The following is a 16,676-nucleotide window of genomic DNA, read 5'->3' on the forward strand; positions in this document are numbered from 1 at the left end:
GCTCCACGTTGTACGCCGTTTGCTGTGTGGAACACTGTAAGAAAAAAACTATACATCATGTAAACTGCAACCAGTTTCTACAAAATCCGATGCTGTGTCAAAACAGAGATGAACGATGAAACCAAAGAACAACAAAGCTGACTAAGGCTAATGAGCCACACACTCTTTTCTGTCTTTGCTCACAGGAAGGAGTAGAGGTGAGGGTGGCGAGGATCTTCAACACATTTGGCTCCCGAATGCACATGAACGATGGACGCGTTGTCAGCAACTTCATCCTGCAGGCTCTACAGGGAGAACCTCTCACTGTATGCATTTTAGGCTTTTTTTCAGTACTAGCACCATGAGCATGTAAACGCTGTGTGTATGCTACACGTCTTATATGTGTCTTAAATAAGAAAATGAAATGATAACCTGTTTTCTGCTGTTCTTCTAGGTGTATGGTACTGGTTCCCAAACAAGAGCATTTCAGTATGTAAGGTAAGATTGCTAAATTAAACCTGATTGGTTGCTTCCCTGAAATGCATCATTCGTCTCTTCGATCTGTACCTAAATATGTGTCACAGAAAAATCTTTGACTCAGCCCTGCACCGCACAGGGCTCAATATAATGACAAAGTTAACCCATTAAAAGTGCCATGCCATTGAACAGTGTGTGCAGTGCTAGTGATTACCTTTTTTTCTAACTAATTAAATTAGTGGCAACTGGCCTCAGTAGAAGCAGAGTGATTTTTCTTCTTCTGGTGTTTGAAGTATATCAGAGGTATTTGTTTGATGTTGATGCTTTCATGGACGTGTGATTTTTGGATCAGGCACTGCTTGAAACTGACTTTTATATTTATTATTAAAGGCCCTCCACAGACATTTATTAAACCCCTAAAAGCGCATCTCTGTTCATCAGAATCACATATTTAGAAGTTTTTCCCATGAGAAAAATCTCTTTATTGCTTACATTGGCTCAGATGTATCTCTGCACTTTTGCCTTCATGTAGTTTGCTCATATTGAAACAGTCTCTGCCTCTGTCTCCACCCACTCCTCCACCGCTTACCCCCAGCTTCGACTCTGCTCATCAAACACACGAACCTCATCAGCAGCTCAGCTGTCTGACAAACAGTTTTGAGGAATGTTTGCCGCAATTGTCTTTGTCAACACCTTCAAACCATATAAAATTTCAGCATGACACATGAATCAGCGTGTAGCTTGGCGGGCTAATGTAGGCTAACATTATCCAGCACAGTGCACATTTGTTTGGACACAGTCAACAGGAGAAAAATAAACCTCCCAGCTGACCAACATGTTGGCTTGTGCTGGCTGTGTCTGCAAGGTAAATGGGTGGAACAGCAAGGTTCCCAAGGTTTAAAACTTGATTTTCACTGGAGGAGGTCTTTAAATGCCAACATGTGCATGTTTTTCTCCCTCAAAGAGCAAAAATATGTGTATGTTACTGGTTTATAGGAGAATTTACTCTTTGTGCACAGGTGATAATGAGATTAATTTGATCAGTTTGAGGAAGGGAGATCAGAGACGCAGATCATTTGAAGCTCTCATATCTCTCCGAAACATTCATCTGCTGCTGTATGACCTTAGTGTTGTGTCAGCAGTAAAAAGCCAAGGTCTTCAGATAAGCTGTCCTTTAAGTGAAACTCTCAGGAAACCTTGACTGACTTTGGTAAGCTCACATGATTACCTTAATTTCTAAAACTGTTCAGGGCCAGAGATGCTAAAGCCTCCCCACTCCACAGTCAGTCTCTTTTCTTGTCTGTCAAATTTTAGTGTGGAAGTTCAGAAGCTTTTGGAAACACCACATTGTGCAGTGCTTATAAACAGTGTTATATTACAACGCTAAGTCAGGGTTGACTTTTTCAACACTGATTCCAAAAAGTTGAGACGCTGTGTGAAACATAAATAAAGTGAGCGAGTTATTTTCACCAGAAATACATTGAACCCATTGTACACCCATTTTTAACAGTTTACCCAGATCAGGGTGATGGTGGAAACTGGGCAAGCAGAACAGCACATAGCAATGTGCCAAGGCAGTGAAGAGGAAGACTGTCAGCAAGCAGACAAGGATGTCAAACAATTCACGCTTTAAGCCCTGAAAAATCCACTTGAGGAGGAAGGAAACATTTTTTCGCTTCTGTATGTACGTGTATACACAGCAGCACTGCAGTAAACACAGTACTACCTTTATGACGTCATAGTGTTCAGTTTCTGTTAAGATGTTTCATAGACTTGTTGATTCCACTTTATGATGGTTTTGGAGGGTAGAGTTTGTGATGCTGTTGAACTGTAATACATTATACAGAGAGATGTTTGTTATTTAGCCAACCTCATTTATACAAATGGGATGGACAGAATGTATCTCTCACTTTATCATGTACATATGCATGAATGCAAATTTGACATTTGGGGGAGAGTAGAGCCAACTGAAGTGGATATGATGCAGTGTCAGGGATTATATTTTCAAAACAAGCCTTCATGCACTCCTCCCTGACTGGTGGTCGGTGAGGTAGCCTGTCATACCATTATCTCTGTTTGCATGTGTCTGCTGATGTCAAGGTCTAATGTACGTTGACTGAATTGTACTAATGAGTTTAGTGTGTTTAGCTGTGTGGGCAACATGTGATTCAAAAGCTGGGAAAATAGCAAGATGAATTATTCACTCTTTACGTCAAATTCTCCACCAGGCTGAAATACACGGTGTATTTATCATCAGTAATTTATGAATTTTGCTGGAGGAATGAAGGTCAAAAAACACATTTTTGAAAATCATATGAACAGGTTTTATTTATTTCTTGCTATGCTACATGTAGGGATGGCTCCAGAGGTCTGAAATATCCATTGATTCATTTCTGTTAAATTTTGACATTTATGATCACCAGAGGATGAATCTTATTGGCTTTCATGATCGATGACTTTTCCTTTAGCGCAAACATGAGGTTAGCGTATACTTTGAGCTTTTAGTAGCGTGTCTTCACAACTTTTAGTGTGAGTTGCAATGAAGTTTCGAGAAATTCAAGTTGTTCTCAAGAGCAGTCTACTCAATTTCCCCTCAGGGATCAATAACAGACTCCTGATGGACTCTTTAGTATTGTGTAAAAGTGAGTGGGCTGCATTCTGGTTATGGTTTATATTCACTCATACATTCATTGTGTATAGTTGTATGCATGACACAATAAGAGTAAAAACAAATAACCTTCAAACACCTGTAAATGCTATGTTTTCCAGTGTCAACACACGACGATTGAAAGACTTGAAAGATGTTGTGCATGATGCGCTCGAGAAATGAACCGGCTGAGGCTGCCTTGGCCTTGGAACGTTTTGTTCCACTGTGTGAAAATAGAAAAGCAATATTGAAACAATTTTGGGTCCATGATAACTGAGATATTTATAGTACATTACACCTACAATATACAACGTTGTAACTGTTGAACGCTGCAGAGTTGGTTGCATCCTTAAACCGGCCTCTCAAAGAGAGACCATGATCGATAAGTGTGGCTCTCAACAGGGACCACCACTCTTTCCCCACCAGCCTGTCTTCCAAACAAAATCATTCTGAAGCTGTCATTCATTCTTTCATTTTGTTGCAAATATTCTGCTTAGATTTTCGAGATATTTCAGTCTAGCTGCTGGAGAGGTGCACTAAATTTGCCCTCATTCAGTTTAAAATGTGTTTTCAAAAGCTTTGAAAACAGTATGTTGGTACTTGAAAAATGTTCTGCAAATATAAGGTGTTTGCAGGTGGTGGAGTATGAATGAGAAAAGAACTGATGGATTTTGGAAAATGTGATCGTTGAATGAAAGAAGAGAACCCATTTTACCGTGTGCGCTCGTGTGTCTCGTTTGTTCTCCAGTGACCTGGTGAACGGCCTGGTGTCCTTGATGAACAGTAACATCAGCAGCCCAGTCAACCTGGTGAGTTCCTCCTGCCCGGCTCAGTTCGACAGATTGAGGCAGAAAATTGTTTCCACACTGGCATACACTTTTTAATCTAGCGTCTCTCTCTTGTTGACACTGATGTGATGGAAGGCTATGAAATGTGTTTGCAGGGGAACCCAGAGGAACACACCATATTGGAGTTTGCTCGTCTCATCAAAAGTCTCGTCGGTAAGGTGTCAGATCAGTCAAGATCGTTGTCATTCTGTGCGTCTTTGCAAACTCTTCACCCTCCTCTTTCTCACGCTTTGCCTATTGTCTGCTTTGTCATTCCCATTCTTTTTGATGGTGGAGTCACGCGTCTGTGTCGTGGTGGTCTTGGCATAGAAATGGATTGATCGGGTGTTTCTCAGCGTAGGATTGCTGTTATCGCTGTTATTGTTGTGGCAACTGATGTGTCAGTCATCAGGCCGTACCCTTCTTTCATTATTCTGTATGCATAAAGTCACAAGTCACATTCTCCCATTCACTGTGAGAGCGACAAAGGCTGCAAGGACAGTCTGTGCCTGAAATGGGTTTTTTTTTTTTTTTTCAATTTCCCCCATGTTATTTTTCCTATGAATTATGTGCAGGAGAAAAGCAAGCTGCATGAGCTGACAAGTGTTGTGCTAGTCTAATGTCAGATCTCCATAGCCAGAACATGTGCTTATATTTTTGCACAGCAGCTCCTATAGTTCCTCGGGCCGCCACATTATTCAGAAGCACTGATCTTCCTTGACTCGTCTCTCTCTCTTCCAGAACTGCTTGTATGATCATTACCAGTGTTAACAGTCTTCTCTCTGTACACTTGTGACTGTCCACAAACACACACAGTGAGCCGAAGTCAGATCCAGTTCCTTCCAGAGGCCCAGGATGACCCGCAGAGGAGAAGACCTGACATCCGGAAAGCCAAGATGATGCTCGGCTGGGAGCCGGTGGTATGTGACACACACACGAGAGTCAGGCAGCAAGACTTTTGTCACATGCTCACACACACACTGTCCGACAAACATGAGGTAACACTGCTGCAGATGTGATCAGATTTGATCATCTTATCATTTCATTTGGACTGAATGGCAGAGAAAGTACCGCCAAATGTTCCTAATACCAACATGCTAGCATGCTAACATGTTTTTTATGCATGGACGCAGGCATGTGGCTGGACACATTGTGTTTTCGGGTTGTTAGTTCGTCCCTCTCTACGTATATCCAGCTCTCGCCAGGTTGAAGATGTGTGTGAAGCATCCATGTTGTATAATTTGTAGCTTCTTTGCAGCAACATTCAGCATTTGAAGCACTATAGTCCACCTCAAGCTCTTTGGTTTGGCTGATACTGAGCTTCAGATGATTGTCGTTGCACCATGTGACGAAGCTCTCTATCAGTCCTCTGTATCTATATTGAATTCTTTCAAAGTCTTCACTACATGTAGTATATGAGTCTGTCGAGACAGGGATATAAATGCAGCTTAACTGGCTGGCAGTAATTCTTGTTTAAACATGAATGAGACGTGAGGTAGTTGGATATGTTAGTGATGATGTGCTGTGCTCCAGTAAACACCCCCTGAGTTGACAGACTGTCGTTCAGCAGCTGTCCCAGGAGCACAAAGCACACGCTCACAGTAGTAAGCATTGACTGCCAGGCCGGGTAGCCGATTCAGACCGAGGGAGTGAAAGGCAGGTCACCACACATCGAGACATAAACCATATTGAATGAATGCTAATAATGAGTATTTGTTGAACAGTAAACCGCAGGAGACGGTCAGGGACACATGAGGCCTTGAGATGCATTGTCAGTTCATAATAAAGAATATTACTGACTGACTAAATCAATAAGAGCGCATTGCTCAGCTATGTTTGGAGAGCAGCCTTCATCAGTATCTCATCATTAGCAGTGGACGACATGACTGCCTTTATATATTTATAGCCATAACTGATGTATTATCCAATCAGTTCATTGATTCAGCCTCAATATGTAAAAAGGAAGCATCTTTATATTGTACGTCTTGTGTCTCCAGGTGCCCCTGGAGGAAGGCTTGAACAAAACTATCCAGTACTTCAGTAGGGAACTGGAGCACCAGGCTAACAACCAGTACATCCCCAAGCCTAAAGCTGCCCGCATGAAGAAAGGACGACCAAGACACAACTGAGGTCAGGTTTCCCTCCACAGACTCCTTAAACACAGACGGATGTGAAGACTGCTCAGACGTCCCCTGAAGAGCGCCTCTCTCAAACATTCTGCTGAGTAAAGCACTCTGGGTTATGGTGTCTTTTTTTGAGAAGTAGAGACAACTCTCCTAAAAGAGTGTGTGTTGTGTTGCGTTGGAGCTGCACTGGCTGCTCAGGGCTTCCTTACCGGAGCTTTCGTGTTGGATGGACAAGCCTGAATCAAAAACAGAAAAATGAGGCAAGAAATCTGAAATCCAGGCTGCCTTTTTTTGTGAATTTGTGCTTTTTTGCTATTTAAATGCAGACATGAGAGTCTTGCATCTAGCTCGTACTGTGCATCAGCGCTTTGTGTTTAGCAGCTTCATGGTGTTTTGTCTGCGAAGATGACTTCTTCTTTTTTTGTTTTTTTCCCCCCACTGGATGTTTTGTCCACTTATCAGAGGTGTGCCAGCACCCTGTTGGCTGTTTGTGCAGCACACCGCAGGACTGGGCAAATCCTCTAGAAAGACTGTTACAGCATTACTACGTATTTATCAGGACATGATTTTGTTCTACGATGTGAAATCTCATGTCAGGATGTGCATCAGTTTCAGATGAAGATGTTATTTTAATAAAAATATTTCCAATATTTTGTGTATGATATAATCAGGGATGAAGATATTTGTATGTGTGTGTGAGAGACAGAGATAGTTGTTAAGTGGAAGTGAAAAAGCAGGGAACTTAAGCAGTACAAAGCCACGTCTTTATTTACATAAAAACAGTATTTCATACGACCCAGGTTCTGAAAAGGTTTGGACGCTGTGTAAAACACAAGCAGAACAGAATGTGATCATTTGCTAATTGTTTTTGACAAATACTCAATTGAAAACAGTACAGAGACAATATATTTCATGTGTTACCTCATCAACTTCATTGATTTTTGTCAATATACGCTACAAGTTGGGACAGGAGCAACTAAAGACTGGGAGAGCTGTGGAATGCTCCAAAAACACCTGTTTGGAACATTCCACAGGTAAACAGGTTGATTGGTAACAGGTGATAGTATAATGATTGGGTATGAAAGGGGCATCCTGGAAAGACTCAGTCGCTCACAAGCAAGGATGAAGAGAGGTTCACCACATTGTGAACGCATGATTGGATAAAGGAGATTAATACATGGACTCAGGAACACTTTGTGAAACTGTTGTTGGGAAACACAGCTCGTTTGCAAATGATTGAATTCTGTTTTTATTCACAAAAATGCCATTCTGCTCAGTTTTTCTAAGTAATATGTGGGGACGGAGAGAAAAAGAGTGATATTGGTGGGTGTAACCAATCAAACCAAAGAAGCCGGAGCAGTCGTGGCAGCTTCGTGACAGGTGTCAAACCAACAGACTGTCAAAGGCTGCACTTAATAGTAGTCATAGTTAACATTAGCTCCGTGTCTGTAAGAACTGGGATCGCGTGGGCCGATGGGGGCGTTCTCATCATAGTGGTGCTGACGGCCTTGATCGTTGGAGCGAGCCTGGTCCATCCAGTATGACAGGTCAGCCTCCAGCCTCTGGCGAGGGAAGGAAGAACAGAACGCCACAGACGTGACTCGTTAAAGAACTCAGCGTCAACAAATCTCAAGATAATAGACACAGTGGCAGCTGATAAGGTGTCCACTGAGACCATTAGCAGACATGCATGAAAGGCAAATACTGAAAAGGCCAATGCTTTCACAGCTTTGGCCTTTTAAGGAAGCAGCAGCAAATGGCATACAAATACTGCTGCGGTGACTGAAATGAAAATGCTGTCAGCTGTCAAAGCAGTGGCGGTAGAGGGCTATTTTGTGCACTCTACTCCCTTTTTATCCGTTGTTATGATCTGTTCCCTCCATCCCTTACTCTCCCTGGTGAATTCTACATGATAGTCAGTGACCTGAAAGAAAACTGGAGCGGGCTCTCTGAGGGGGGGGGGGGTTATAGAGAGCACACAGAAAGTTTTCAGACCCTTTCAAGTTTTCCACATTTTGTTATATTTCAGACTCGTCTCGATTCAAATGGGATTTCTTTTGTCATCAATCAACGCACAATGACGGAGCAAACATTTCTGCAGCTTTGAAAGCGAACCCAAAAGGCACCTGGATGACTCTCAGACCAATTCTCAGCAGCGTGTGTGGAGGAAAGCAGGAACTGAGCATTTCCTTGTTAACACCACCTCGACAGTCCAGCATGGTGGTGCAGCTTCATGCTGTGTGGGTGTTTCTCTGTGACAGGGACTGGGGTCTTGTTAGGATCGAGGGAATGATGGTTGCAGAGCAGAATAGAGTAATTCTCAGTGAAAACCTTTTCCACAGTGCTCAGGATCTCAGACTGAGGCGAAGGTTTACACTTCAACTAAACAATGACCCGAAGCATATCTCCAACAAAGCACAGGAGTGGCTTCGGGAAAACTGTGTGGCTCAGCCAGAGTCCTGACCTGAACCCAACATCTCTGGAGAGATCTGAAAATGGCTGTGCACCGACTCACCCCAGCCAGCCTGGTCGAGCTTGAACAATTCTGCCATGAATCATCGGTGAAACTTTAAAAAGAAAAGTGTGCCACTCTTGTCCGATCATTTCCAAGAACACTCCAAGCTGTCATTGCTGCCAAAGGTGCTTAAATCAAGTACTGGGTGAAGGGTCTGAACACATATATAAAATATATAAATAGGATATTTCAGTCTTTTATTTTGAAAGGATTAAATACTCCAAAAACCTGTTTTTGCTTTGTCATTGTGTGGAGCTTGACGAGAAATAATGAATTCGATTTAAAATGAGGCTGTGGTGTATTTATGCATGAGAGAAGGAATTCATGTGTTCACTTCCACATCTGTATTCATTCATTCAGTCGGACACTTGTGAGGATAACTGCCTTTTGAAAAGACCATCTTTGAGACACTTTTGTCCTCCACATGTCTGAGATATATTTATATAAAAGTTCAGATTACTAAAGCTTTAACGTCTGTTTTTTCTGTTTGTGTTTCTTGTGGTTTTTTGTCTTTTTAGTCAGGCTTAAAGTCCCTCATAATCCAGTTTTTCCTCAATAAAATAAAACCAGAGTACAGGAGCAGCAGTTTCAGTTTTGAAATTATAACTGAAAAACAGGTGTGCTTCATCAGACTATGCAGGTGTGGTTTGGCTGACAGTAGCCTGGCAAAGGCAGCAAACAACCTCCACGAGTCAGCAAAGTTAAATTCAACAATTGCTAAATCCTGATTGGTGCACAGAAGCGCAGTATGTGGCAACCTGCCCGCAGAGAGAAAAAAAGCTGTTTCAACTTCAGCAGAAAATATTTTGCTTCTGTTTTACACTTTGGACCACATCATAGGAAGAAGCTGACTAAGAAAATGAGATTTTGAGCCTTTTTGAGCCACTGAAAGTATGTCTCCACCGATTTTTAATGTCAACTTAATAGTCACAGTTAGAACCTCGTAGCCTGTGAAAAGCAGTATCATTCTGAGAAAATGACTCAGGCGGCCAGAAGTGTTACAAACTGAGGGCAGTTTCCAACAAAAGACAGAAGGTGCACTATGGGAAGTGTAGGATCCAGTGAAGATCTTGGTGTCTGCTCCTTCAATATTGATTTGAATTGTTTGGAAGTGTAACACTAACTTGTCAGAGTGGTCTTTAAAGGCAACACAGACGTGAACCCCGCCTACTTGGAACGGAGTTTTACAAAAATACTGGGAGCTCATAACTTAAAGAGGTCAGTCTGCTGTGGAAAGAAGAGGCTGGTGAGAAAAGTACTGTGTTTCTGTTGTGTGTGTTCTTTTGTTCCTTGAAGCCTTTTATAAAGAGTCCTTTCTCAAACGGGTAAATCTATGAGCCATTTGTGTTGTGTGGATCAGTTTTGTTTTGCAGAATAGCTGCCATGTTCATTGCTCCACTGCACATTGATTTCTGTTTTTGCTGAAAGACCTCAGGAAAACCTGAACTCTCCTAGAACAGACACAACCCACCTGCTCATCAAATCCCATGTACATAAACTGCATAATCCACTGCTGTACGTCCGGTCTACTGCGATCCCAAACGTTCCTCTTGGTTCTGCTCAGTTTTGCCAGGAACTCTTGAGCCTTGGAAGAGGGGACGGCACCAGCACGTGCCACTGGATGGAAGCACAATGGAGCAAGAGAGTGAAAAAGCACATCAGTCTCTGTATCAGCAGTGTGATGATACTGGTAATTCAAATCTTACCATCTCTTTTCTTTAAGATCTTGCGCAAGCTGCTGTCACTGGATCCATCTGTTAAAGAGAGTCAACAGAGCTAATGAGCTGCAGCATGAAACGTCAGTCTTCATGACGGGAAGGTTAGACTCTTCATGGATAATAAAACACAACAGAATCCGCTTCAGTCACTTCAGTCACACACAATGTTTACGTTTGGTGTAAGTTGTAGTTTTTTGCCAGATATGGTGAATCTGAAAACAGGTGAAGCTGCGTTTTAATGACCAATCTCCAAGAACAACTGTATGCTTGTAGATGTTTGAGGCTAGTCACGCAGACAGGATTCATCAAAGCTCCATCAAAATGGCGTGTTTGTGTGATTATTCCACTGCAGCACGTCGTCTGATTAGATTTATGCTTACTGCTTTTTCCTCTCTTTCACTTCATTAAACCAGTTTCATGGATGAGTTTGTTCTCATTCTAGATGCAAATGTCAAAGTGGATCATTGATCATGGTGAAGTTGCCAACACATCCAATGAGCATAGCTTGTGGCCAATTTGCATGTAAATACAGCTGCTTCCTTCCCACAGCTCCTCTCTCCCACTGGAGCCATGCAGCTATACAGTGTGTGGCGAATGCACAGTGTGCACTCACAAGGTGTCCTGTGCCTTCCTGCTCACAGCCATTTCAGTCAGATTACCTTTTAAAACACTCTCATAGGGCTGAAGTCGCTCTATACATCTGGCTCCCGTTTTCCTTCCTTCGTGGGTTTTATTCGTCTGCTTCTCTGAAAAGCTTTTCTAAGCTAAGCCTGCCTCAGAGTGCCTAAATATAAAGTGGGCTCTGGAGCACAAAACATTTGCACTGTGCGGTTAGAAGTCAGATGAGAGCGTTTGAGAAAATTGCTCTCATGTGTTTTTTCTCCTGTTTGTGTCACAAATGAGCTTTAAACAGCACATTCCTGCAGACCCGCTCTCATCTCTGCAGAGGTCCATCCATGATATGAACAGTCTGAGTCAGTCTTTTTGGGATAGGTGGTCGCCTAACTTTTGCTCTAGCGCCACCTTGAGGTTCACATGCATGGTTTAGAGTGGCTTGTCTCAACAAATATCTGATGATTTGCTGTGAAATTTGGTGCAAACATTCACGTCCTGCTCAGGATCAGCTGATTGGCAGCAATCAGCAGCAGAAATGTAGATTTTACTGATTTAAAGTAAATGAGATGAAATTATCTGTGTGGCCTTTTCAATCTCTTGTCTGTTCATGTCTACATTTACTTTTTAGCGTATTTTCATTATTCTTATCAAAGTTATTTAAAGTCTGTGTGTGACAGACAGAGAGGAGAAGACAATGAGAAACTTCAGGCTTCAAACTTTTGTGAAAAGGCTGCTTTTTCTTTTCATGTTTTCTAACAAAGACCGCTCTCTTAAAGAACATCTCACACACTCTGACACACAGTAACTCATCTTTGTAACTGCTAGTCCTGTTCGAAAGCCATCTACCACAAAAATGTAGAAATAATAGAAGACCAGTCGTTGAAGGACGCTACGTAGACTTAAGAATGTGACATTTTAAAAAGCAAATCACCATTAAAGCAGAAGGAAAAGCCAAAGAAAAGAACAGGATTGAGCTCACCTCCAAGAGCCAACAGTATCAGCAATACAGTCAGCCCCATTAACCTCAAATAGAGCTGCCGGGACGCCATCTTGTACCCGCTCAGTCTTTACAGAGCTGCTTAAATGCAACAACTGTGCACAAACTGCAGCACGACCGGAGGAATGAGTGGGCGGCAACCCAGACTTTCCAAGTGGAAACTGGCTTCTGGAGATGGAATGTCGTTTGCCTCCTTGCCTACAGACACAAGCCTGCAACTGGGAGCTTTTCCGCTCTTAAATGAATTTACATGTGTGTTCCAGGTGCTTTTCCATCTTCCATACGTGCAGCACACATGGGCAGCGGTGAAAAGCAAGCAAAAGCATGAAGCTGAATGTGGTTTGTCGGGTTTACTCTGTGAAAAGGCTCTCAAAATATTACAATTTTCAATTTTTGAAGCTGCATGTTGCAGCACAAATGCATTCTAAGACACTGTTTCCACTTAACAAGAACAACGATTGCACTTTCTGAGGTGAATCTCACTTGCACTCATTCTTGCAAACGTTTGTATCCGTCAGTGACCAGCGGTGAAATAGCCGAGGATGTCTGTGCTGCTGTCAGTCATTCACTCTGCTGACTGCATGAGAGGCAGAGTGGGTCACCTGAAGGAGTAGGTGTCTCATTATCAGCCAGGAATGTGAAAAAGGCCTAATTACTGCAGCGAAAATAAAGTATGATGCTGCAGATGAAATTAGCTGAATGCAGCATGAATGTGAAATATATTAGAACCTAATTACATGTATTGACATATGATTTAAACTCCATCTTAACTCCCCTCTATTTATCGATCCATCACCCATCAGTCATAAGTAGCTTGTTGGCAGAGTGTTTTATTTCTAAATCACACAATTATTTTGTACAGTGTGTGTGTGTGTGTGTGTGTGTGTGTGTGTGTTTGTGTGTGTGTGTCAGAGGGGGAAATTGTTTGGTTTGGAGCTACAAGCAGCCTCTCTGTCTCTCACAGGTAGAGCTGGAATGCAGGAAACCCAGCAGCTGGCAGACGATTGCATTACCTTCCTGCTGGATTTTGAGGGAAGGTGAAGTGAGCGGCGAAACAAAAGACAGAAAGAGGGAACAGATGGAAGCCAGAGGAATCCAGAGTGAGGACCATGGCGTTCGTGAACTCTTGCCTTCTTTATTTTGCTGCGAAAAAAGTGGCTCCATCATCTTTTCTGAAGCCCGTGTTTTTCCAGCTGTGCACCCTGTCGCACACACACACACAAAGAAATTCAGTTGCTCTCTCTCACCGGCTTTTGGAAAGAAGAGATGTTCATATATTCTGCGGTGAATGGAACCAGTCTGAGTCATGGCTGCTGTAAAGCTTGTGAAAGGAGCAAAGCACCACTCAGTACAGGTATGCCTGTAGACATGATTTCCCCTGCCTTTTCATTCATCAGATATCTCTGAGGGGAAGCAGCCTGAGTCCCTGACTTCTACTCCTACACTGAGTCTTATGAAAGGCTCACTATCCTCAGGCATGTATTTTCATTGCCAACGAAAAACAAAAACACTAAAGGGAAAACAGATGTCTGTAGTTTCATGAGATGCAGATACTGATTTTCTGAGCGGGAGAGCCTGAAAAGGCATCATGAGTACAGACACACACTAATTACTCACGTGTCCCATTTGTAATTCTTCAGAAACGGAGCAGATTGGAGCAACAGATCAAGGGATGAAAGAGGGGATGAGTGGCAGAGAGAACATGACGTTTGTGACAGGAAGAAGAATTTATAGCTGCCAAACCTTCATCTAACACCCGGTTTGATCTTGCCCTTTCCCACACTGAGCTGGAAAGAAGAGCAAAGCTTTGGGATTCAGGTATGAAGCTTTCTTTTCATTTCCCCACAAAAGCGTGAAGCGAGCGTGTCTGCAGCAGAGCATTCCTGGACAGAGGAAAATCCTCTCATATATGTCGATGCAGCGTCTCTGCTTCCGTCTCGCCCTCCTCCTCCTCCTCCTCCTCACACTCCAGCCTGACAGTTGGAGTGTTGTGACCTGCATCAGATTTACTTAGTGTCTGGCACTTTTGCACGGACGCCCCCTCAAAGCTCACACAAACACCCTTCACTCAAACGACAAATCCCAAAGTCGAAATCAGACACAGTGAAAGGCTTTTAGCATCCAAACGATGAAAGAAAAGATATTTGACTCCAAGGTTCTGTTGAAGACCCCCGGTCCTCTTTTACAGCTCAGTAAAACACATTTGTCGTTGTTTTATCGCCCTGTCACTTCACTTTTTCTATCTTTTTTTAGAAGAACAGGATTTTGAACTGATGTCATATTTAAAACATCTGCAACAGGAAAATGATGCATTGCCTCTGTTTGGAGTCTCCAGCGATGAAGGAAATATTCAAATCCTTTACTTAAGTAAAAGTTACAGTACAACGGTGTTAAAATTCTCCTCTACAAGAAAGAGTCCTGCATTCAAGTGAAGGCACAGAATATCAACACCTAACCCTCAATCAGTTGCCAGTTTATTAGGTACACCAAGCTCAAATGAAGGCAGTCTGATACAACAGCCCTGCTTCAGAACGATCATACAGTTGGTTTAACGGCTCTCTGAAACAGAAAGAAATGAGCATTTTGACCTGCGTGAAGGGAGGATTTATTGTAGGACTGCTGTTTAAGACTGCGTCACACATAAAGATGACTGCGGGAACATAATGTCACTGTGTAGGATAACATACTGTACATTTCTTTGTGGCTATTTGGCAGACAAAAGGAATGTATAATTGTTTATGCATAACCCATAAAACATGAAATATTTCCCAATCCGGTGGGACAATAATGCTTTACAAGTTAAAAACAATGATTTCTACAGTTTGTCACCTTCTTTAAATGTGAAAGCCCAGTTAATGGCAAATGGAAGCCACTGCAATGGTTTTTCCATTTTGGATTTTAATGAGTTGAGAAGAAAAGCCAAAAAAAAAATTGACAGAAAACATTAGAGAAACTTTACCATTGTTATTATTTTATGCATATGCAGTAAGTCTCCAAACTGCTACTGATCGTCTGAACTACACATGTTAAAGGTGGGTTCGACCCACCCTCGGCCTCACTCCTCAGGTTGAGGGTCAGACTCGGGAGTATCGTAGCCCATCTCGTTGCCGATGGGGAAGTGAGCCCAGAAGGTACGAGCCAGGTCCTGCATCCCCTCGTGAGCTGCCCGAGCGCGTAGCTCCTCCACCCACCCGAAAAAGTCTGACGACCACAGGCCCCAGTAGGGTAGGCTTCGTTTCTCCCTGTCCTCCCTCCTGCCAGCTGCATCGCTCTCCTCCGCTCCTGTCAGAGGAGACAGAAAGAGGTGTGAAACAATGTTCACACCTTGCCCATCTCGTCAGAATTACTGCATATTACAAAAGACACTTGACACTGAAAAAAAAAGAGACATGGAAGAAGCATGTTCCCCTAAGCTTTTAGAATACAGTTTGTAGGCCGGAGCATCTCTATAGCACCACAATGCCTCATTTATCATGTAAGTTAGGACACATTTCACCATCAATTTATCAAAAACCTGCAGCTACTGTGATCTAGATATCGCACGTAGCCACAGGTGGGTTTTGGATAGTATTTCCGTACATATTTCTAGTAGAACATGAATCGTTCAGCTCTCTTTTACAGTGTCTGTTTGTGTGTAATGCCGTATGTGAGCGGCTGACACACCTGTAGGAGGCAGGAAGCCGAGCAGGAGGGAGCAGAGCAGCACGGACACATACAGAGCTCGCATGCTTCCAGTGACTGAAAGACACAACACGAGAGACTCAACCTAAAAAAAAAAAAAAAGAAGAAGATTCTATTCAGCAGCCTCTTCAAGAGAAGTGTGTGTGTGTGTGTGTGTGTGTGTGTGTGTGTATGTGTGTGGAATGAGAATGTGAACATGTTCTCATATTTTCAGGAGAACAGCATGTTCTTTAAAAACTGTGCAGTCGACAGCATCTGTATGTATCTACAACAAAGGAAAAAAAGCCTCCGTGTGTCATCGTCTGTCCTTTCTTACCGGATCAGCAGGAGATGCTGCTTGTGGTCCCTCTCTCAGGTCCTTCTCTCGCAGACTGATTTCAGGATGATGGCTCTTCAGCCAGGAGCAGACGGGAAGGCAAACATGTTTGTTTTTCACATTTTGTCTCTTTACACGTGCTTGTCTCCAAAGCGCGTCAGAGAGACTCTTTCACACCTCATGTCCATTCGCTGTGTGGAGAGGAGCACAACCTCCCATTTTCTAGAGTAAAAATGTCCCAAGGTGTCGTTAAAGTGTTGTTTTTTCAGGCAAGGTAAGGCCAAACATCTGGATTCACATCTGTCCTCTCCACTCATATTAATTATAAAGACTCACTGATTATTTTTCTCCAATGTATATTCAACTGTATTGTTGTCGCAGCCGTCAGGAGCCGCTTTGGCCTTGAGCTGCTTGGATTAATGTGTGTGTGTTTTTTTTTTTAAAGGTGGAAAGAGGAGATAAAAACAGAGGGAAGAGTGAAAGTGTGGATGACAGCTGATGAAAAGAAGACTGTACCAAACAGTTTTCACACCTGGCATCCAGACAGACTGCACCAACATTCAACTTTTTTTTTTTTTTTTTTTTTCCATCCATTTATCTATTCTCTGGATGTTTGTTTCCCTCTGAGGACACCAGCAGAGGGAGGAGGGGTTACGACCCAGTCCATGCTTTGTTTCTATGGTTGGTTAGTGCTTGCCGTGCTTTGGCAGAGGACAGACCTCACAGAGTTGGTTGCTGTCAGCTACAACACAGAGTGCAGATGACCGCTGCCGGTGAC

General features: G+C 42.8%; 3 protein-coding genes across 3 annotated transcripts in view; 1 reads left to right on the top strand and 2 right to left on the bottom strand.

Moving 5' to 3' along the window:
• uxs1 (UDP-glucuronate decarboxylase 1) overlaps positions 1–6,706 on the top strand; it is a 29,345-nt gene extending 22,639 nt beyond the window's left edge. Inside the window, exons 10-15 of the mRNA XM_076747149.1 lie at positions 186–305; positions 434–477; positions 3,852–3,912; positions 4,047–4,104; positions 4,747–4,850; positions 5,928–6,706. Of these exons, the coding sequence (XP_076603264.1) occupies positions 186–305; positions 434–477; positions 3,852–3,912; positions 4,047–4,104; positions 4,747–4,850; positions 5,928–6,059 (519 nt within the window). The 3' untranslated portion in view covers positions 6,060–6,706. The remainder of the gene's footprint in view (positions 1–185; positions 306–433; positions 478–3,851; positions 3,913–4,046; positions 4,105–4,746; positions 4,851–5,927) is intronic.
• Positions 6,707–7,341: 635 nt separating this feature from the next.
• On the bottom strand, positions 7,342–12,000 carry ecrg4a (ECRG4 augurin precursor a). Its single transcript, XM_076747150.1, has 4 exons — positions 11,884–12,000; positions 10,278–10,325; positions 10,043–10,188; positions 7,342–7,618 (listed from the first exon to the last, which is right to left on the bottom strand). Exons 1-4 carry the CDS (start codon positions 11,951–11,953, stop codon positions 7,469–7,471), a joined length of 414 nt encoding a protein of 137 aa, XP_076603265.1. The 5' UTR covers positions 11,954–12,000; the 3' UTR covers positions 7,342–7,468.
• A 2,371-nt stretch (positions 12,001–14,371) lies between these two features.
• On the bottom strand, positions 14,372–15,949 carry LOC143330039 (otospiralin-like). Its single transcript, XM_076746189.1, has 3 exons — positions 15,899–15,949; positions 15,565–15,667; positions 14,372–15,183 (listed from the first exon to the last, which is right to left on the bottom strand). Exons 2-3 carry the CDS (start codon positions 15,626–15,628, stop codon positions 14,957–14,959), a joined length of 291 nt encoding a protein of 96 aa, XP_076602304.1. The 5' UTR covers positions 15,629–15,667; positions 15,899–15,949; the 3' UTR covers positions 14,372–14,956.
• Positions 15,950–16,676: the final 727 nt, after the last annotated feature.

Source organism: Chaetodon auriga, chromosome 13 (assembly GCF_051107435.1).
Source record: "Chaetodon auriga isolate fChaAug3 chromosome 13, fChaAug3.hap1, whole genome shotgun sequence".
NCBI lineage: Eukaryota > Metazoa > Chordata > Actinopteri > Chaetodontiformes > Chaetodontidae > Chaetodon > Chaetodon auriga.

Coding starts and splice junctions, on each gene's coding strand:
- ecrg4a (XM_076747150.1), bottom strand. CDS start 11,953: ATGGCGTCCCGGCAGCTCTATTTGAGGTTAATGGGGCTGACTGTATTG. Junction 10,326..11,883: donor GATACTGTTGGCTCTTGGAG/GTGAGCTCAATC, acceptor TCTCTTTAACAG/ATGGATCCAGTGACAGCAGC. Junction 10,189..10,277: donor GATCTTAAAGAAAAGAGATG/GTAAGATTTGAA, acceptor GCTTCCATCCAG/TGGCACGTGCTGGTGCCGTC.
- LOC143330039 (XM_076746189.1), bottom strand. CDS start 15,628: ATGCGAGCTCTGTATGTGTCCGTGCTGCTCTGCTCCCTCCTGCTCGGC. Junction 15,184..15,564: donor CGGCTTCCTGCCTCCTACAG/GTGTGTCAGCCG, acceptor CTCCTCTGACAG/GAGCGGAGGAGAGCGATGCA.